At 40.3% G+C, this 5,572-nt stretch overlaps 1 protein-coding gene across 3 annotated transcripts; it reads right to left on the reverse strand.

Annotated features, from left to right (window-relative positions):
* Window positions 1–569: 569 nt before the first annotated feature.
* LOC139786697 (probable ATP-dependent RNA helicase DHX37) lies at window positions 570–2,453 on the reverse strand. Of its 3 annotated transcripts, XM_071725819.1 has the most exons (5): window positions 2,043–2,451; window positions 1,828–1,966; window positions 1,553–1,764; window positions 1,376–1,473; window positions 570–722 (listed from the first exon to the last, which is right to left on the reverse strand). In XM_071725819.1, exons 3-5 carry the CDS (start codon window positions 1,753–1,755, stop codon window positions 643–645), a joined length of 381 nt encoding a protein of 126 aa, XP_071581920.1. In that variant the 5' UTR covers window positions 1,756–1,764; window positions 1,828–1,966; window positions 2,043–2,451; the 3' UTR covers window positions 570–642. The 3 variants fall into 3 exon arrangements, 1 of the variants encoding a protein (XP_071581920.1); XR_011722380.1 differs by having other exon boundaries at window positions 1,376–1,764; window positions 2,048–2,453; XR_011722379.1 differs by having other exon boundaries at window positions 1,376–1,764; window positions 2,038–2,453.
* Window positions 2,454–5,572: the final 3,119 nt, after the last annotated feature.

A 5,572-nucleotide genomic window follows, 5' to 3' on the forward strand; every position in this document is an offset into this window, starting at 1 on the left:
AATGAAGTAAACAATGAGGTTATAAACCAAATCTCACCTGTGAAACGATATCTTCTTATGCAATTTTTCATATTCTATTTGCTTCTTTCCTTTCGAAGTGCTTCTATTTTTACAAAATTTTAGGCAACAACTTGGCATTACCCTAAGAGCAAAAAGTCGACTTTAAGTCGACTTGAAGTCGACTTCTACCGAAACTGACTTGGCAGAGAAGTCGACATTTTTAAGGACGAAAGTCGACTTGAAGTCGACTTGAAGTCGGCGAATGTCGCAAAAACCACCGACTTAAAGTCGACTTCCCGTCATGATGAAAAGTCGACTTCCCGTCATGACGAAAAGTCGACTTCCCGCCAACTTTTAAAGTCGATAAAATAAACCGCCGCGTACGTCTGGAGGTCGATTGTGTATCTTGAAACGAGGTAAAAATAACAAAAGTTAACAGATTTTATTAGATTTTGATAAATAAAATCGTAGATACGCTAATGAATTTTCTCACTTTTGTAATTTTTACCTCATTATTTCAAGATACACAATCGACCCCTTGCTGGAGGGCTAAAACTGATGCATTTCGATTTTTTTTCATATATAAAATAATTTAATTATCTAAAAAACTGTATAATTACAATCCTAATGTTTTATTCTTAATTACAAAGGCGGCCATATCTGTGCCACTTCTGCGTGCGCGGATTCCGGCAGCCACTTCTGGTAAGCTGACAATAACAGAACTAAAATTAAAACATTCCAGCGTTAATCGCGAAACAATATGCAAAATTAGCTATATAAATATATATCATATTATTATCATAATGTTGTAAATATATAATAATATTATATATATATATATATATATATATTATTATAAATATATAATATCCACAGACTTTTATACTAGACCACTAACATCTATGGACGCACTGCCGAAAAGCTGTTGCGAGTGCAAGGTGCAAGTGTTAGTGAAGGGTGCGGCCATATTGAATTAACAATAAGTCACTATCGGGTGTTCAGTTGCTCATGATGTGCGTTTATCTGCATTCGTTATTACAGTACATAACGAAGCAGGCGAATGTTTTTGTGTTAAATATTGGTACATGTTATCAATAAGTTTGTAAGTCATGCCTTCGACGTGTAGCGTACTTGGATGCCGAAATCGAACCACTACTCCTGTAGTATTAAACCCTTTCTTTTGGACATTCTGTATATGCCAGACTATTGTATAGAAATCTTGTATAAAACCACTTGTATAGAATAGTAGTATAGCATATCTTGACTAAAATCAACATGGCGGCAAGCATCACGGGCGAGATGTCTGTCAGCGGTCTAGTATTGTATAGAAGTCTATGATAATATCTAAATATTATTTTATAAATTAAAATCTCACATTTTTTATCCGAACCCCAGATTTCTAGCAGTTTGTGTTTGGACACGACTCCCTGCGACTGCAGCGTTTGTACTATTGCTTGAGTGCGTGGTATCAACCTGAAAAAATCGTATTGAATTGATGTAATCTATTCGATGAATCAACGTGAAATCAAAAGGAGATAGAATAACGATTTACCTGGCCCATGACTTGGTGATGCTCCCAGGTGTCGTCAGCAGCGACGGGACAAATCGTTTCAGCTTAGGGCACACTTGACCCTCCAAGAAGAAATACGCTAACCACTTGACACCGTCCACGGATGCTCTATATCCATCGATGGTAGTGCCCATTCGGCCTTTCCGAATGTACCAGACACGCGGCAAATGATCTTCCCGGTTCATTGATTATATCTATAAATATCTTTATAAATAAGTAGGAAAAACATTATAAAGCAACAATTGTGATAAAAATACCTTGGCGGTGGATCAACCAATGGTTCACTAAGATGGCATAGCATGGGCGAATTTCGGCAATCATTCGGGTTCTATCATCGTGACTTTCCGTAGAACGCACGAAGAATGCATGAACACAGGTTCCTTCATTTCTGGTGTTCTGAAAGATGATACAGAATGGAGAGGTCGCATTCAATAGGTCTTAATTATCGATGATAATTAATAACACACCATACCTAACCTGTAAGCATGTTTCCACTTGGCCTTATCCTGATCCTCTTTTACCTCGTCGGGCAAAACCTTTCTCGCGACTTGATCCGCCATACCTGCAAGAACTATCTGGCGTCTTATCGTGTCCTGTCTCGCGGCACGTATTCCTCGCACTCGCGTAAACTCTGGTCCACTCATCTGGTCCTCCAGCCTCCTCGAGATTCGCCGCCATATTGATGATGCATGACGCGCCGCTTGACTGTTTTCCGTCTTTTTATAAGTCGACTATTTAGAAGTCGACTTTTAGTCGACTTTCCGCCATTTTTAGAAGTCGACTATTTAGAAGTCGACTTTTAGTCGACTTTCCGCCATTTTTAGAAGTCGACTAGAAGTCGACTTATAAAAGTCGACTTGCCGTCGACTTTCCGTCAACTGTGCTCTTAGAGTATTCTCATTATAAAATAACCTGCACTTGCACAACTCGTGTTGGCGACAACACTCTCCGAAAGGTCATGTGTTGCGATCCGCCATGTTAAATCGCCAACCAAGATGGCTGCCGACCGATTTTCCCCTCACTTCTCAGGCTTCACCCCCCTCGCCCAAGAAAGTACCTTACGCTCCATCCAGATATTCCTACATCCATGTTATTTAGGCTGCGGTCCACTTGACGCTACAAATGCTTTGGAGCGTTCTTCTTCTCCTTCTTTCTTCATTGAAAGAAAAGAGAAGAGGAATGCTTCGAAGCATTTGTAGCGTCAAGTGGACCGCAGCCTTACTAAAAGTTGAACAAGGACAGAATGACGCTGGTGTGCACCCGACATCCCGGCCTTTTTCGTGGGGACGCATTTTCCGACGCGCCGCCTGAGAAAGTGCAACTCAACTATTACTATACGTTTACGCGAGCGTTACTTCTGTAGTAATAACTTACGATAAATCACTCGTTTACGCGAAGTAAATTATCGTAAGTTACTACAAAATCCCGTTTACGCGAAGAAAAATCCTGTTTACGCGAAGGAATTATCGTAAGTTACTACAGAAGTAAAGCTCGCGTAAACGTAGTATATGTCGTTTCGCTCGGTAACGACGGTAACTGCACATGGTTTGCGTCCGTGCTAATGGTTCGTGTCCGAACTATCCAGCTGGAGGGGATATTATGCTAGCCGCGGCGGCCACGCTCGGCCAGCATATCCCCTCCAGCTGGCTAGTTCGGACACGAACCATTAGCACGGACGCAAACCATGTGCAGTTACCGAGCGAAACGACGTAGTTGAGTTGCACTTTCTCAGGCGGCGCGTCGGAAAATGCGTTCCCACGAAAAAGGCACCTCAACAAAGTTAGCCCCCCCAAGTGGATTATTGATATATTTTTTTTACCAATCGTTTGGTGGTTGATTGGTAGTATTTGGTACCGTATTCAAAACGTTTGGTAGTTTCTTGTTTTTTTTAGGAAATCGAAAACAAATTTTCGATCTTTTTTTAGCTCCCCCACTTTGATTGTGGTAATTTTTTTTTAATCGATTGGCGATTGATTGGCAGTGTTTGGTACCGCATTAAAAACTTTTGGTGGTTTCGCGTTTCTTTAGAAAATCGAAAAAACAAATTTTTGATCTTCTTTTAGCCCCCCCACTTTGACTGTGGTAATGTTTTTTAATCGATTGGCGATTGATTGGCAGTGTTTGGTACCGCATTGAAACCTTTTGGTAGTTTCACGTTTTAAAAAGAAAGAATTAATTGTCAACAAATTTTTAACCATCTTTAGCGCCTCCACTTTGACTGTTGGGAATTTTAAATTCTTTTTTACCAATCGTTTAGTGATTGATTGGTAATGTTAAGGTAATGCTGGAATCGTCTGTTTTACCGGCATTTTTTGCCGTCACGTAGCGTCGTATTAATTTGACAGAATTAAAATTCCTTTTCCAGAATTGCAATACATACATCAATGATTCAGGGAAACTTCGATTTTACATAGAAAACGAGAAAAAATTACGGAAGTACAGTTTTCCTTATCTACTTTTATCCTAATATATGGCGTCTCGAGTTGCGGCGAGCTGTCAGCTCATCACAAGATGTGTTTCATATAAGAGAAATACCATTGATACGAACGCGAAAACAAGCTTTCCTGAATTGCACAACAAGAAAAACATCGATAAACCCCCCAAATCAAGATTTGGAAGCGTAATATAAAAGTATGATGTCGGTGTGCATCGTGCGTATGTGTGCGTGCAATGTAGCGTGCTATCCTTGTCTATATCTTTAATTGTCTATACAAGGACAGATATAGTCGATAACATAGAAAATGGTAATTTTGTCGGTTATACAGACGGCTCCAGCACAGTGTTGTTAGACGGGCCGGTTTTTTCGCGCATGCGCGACGATGACGGGTGGTGTGAGGCACCGAATACAGTGCCGGTGCCAGTACTACCGACTGCCGGTAGATGGGCGCCTTGGCGGGCTCGACGTAGGGGCAGGGGGGTTTTTCAAATTTCCTCGGATGAGGAGTAGAGAGGTGTCTTCTACCCAAGGGTAATCGGGCTCGACGTAAGGATAGGCTAGGAAAACGTAAGTATACATTATTTACTTCAATATGGATTCAGATCGAGATTCAAATAGAAAAGGAGCAATTAAGAAACGTAAAATTAGGAAATTCCATTTTTCATGGCTAGATGAGAATGCTTTTAAAGGATGGTTGGCTCCTTACCACCAAGAAAATAAAGCAATATGTACTGCATGCAATAAGACCATCAGATGTTGTAAAACAGATTTGGTTAAACATTCACGGACGGTCAAACATATTGAAAATGTAAATTTTAAAGAAATTGACAATAATGACGAATTACCAGAATTGTCACTTAAAGATCAAGCCAAACAAGCCGAAATTAAATTAGGAGCATTTTTTGCTGAACACAATATCGCTTTTGACATCGCAGATCACTTAATTCCACTATTGAAGGATATTTGTGTAGATCCTAAAGTTGTACAGTTATTGTCGCGTTTCCGCGGAGGTCGCGTTACAAAATGTAATAAAACTATTTAACTGGTGGTCGCGCGCGACGCCAACGTCCATTTCCAAATGAAATACATCGTTAACGTATAACGATAATCGCCAGAATTAAAAAATAAATTATATATATCTTTTTATAATGTTTTATTTCTTACTCCCCTCCCCCATCATCACCGTTAGAGTAGAAAAAATTTGTTTACGACGAACGTGTTCCGACAGGTTCGACGCGTTATCGGGTCGATCATCGTCCCGATGACGTTATTTCTTCTTTTGTTTTTTTTACGTACTGCGTAGATAGATTGTTTAGTCTACGCGACAACCACTCCCTTTTTCCTGGAAAAAACGTTGTTTACGACGAACATGTCCCGACAGGTTCGATTATAAACATTAATTCCCCCCTCCCCCTTTCCCCACCACATCATTACTTTTGTAATGTCGGTGTTGCCGCGTATACTCGATTAATTTTACATGATCAGTCTTGTCGCGATCGCTTGTACTGACGGTCACAACTTCTCAGAGAGCCGAGAGGAAAAAAATGTTCTCCTTTGAAGGATGC

Source organism: Temnothorax nylanderi, unplaced genomic scaffold (assembly GCF_030848795.1).
Source record: "Temnothorax nylanderi isolate EJ_2023f unplaced genomic scaffold, tnyl_v1.0 TNYL_tig1114_pilon, whole genome shotgun sequence".
NCBI lineage: Eukaryota > Metazoa > Arthropoda > Insecta > Hymenoptera > Formicidae > Temnothorax > Temnothorax nylanderi.

Coding starts and splice junctions, on each gene's coding strand:
- LOC139786697 (XM_071725819.1), bottom strand. CDS start 1,755: ATGAACCGGGAAGATCATTTGCCGCGTGTCTGGTACATTCGGAAAGGC. Junction 1,474..1,552: donor ATCACCAAGTCATGGGCCAG/GTAAATCGTTAT, acceptor CGATTTTTTCAG/GTTGATACCACGCACTCAAG. Junction 723..1,375: donor CTGGGGTTCGGATAAAAAAT/GTGAGATTTTAA, acceptor TTTTAATTTTAG/TTCTGTTATTGTCAGCTTAC.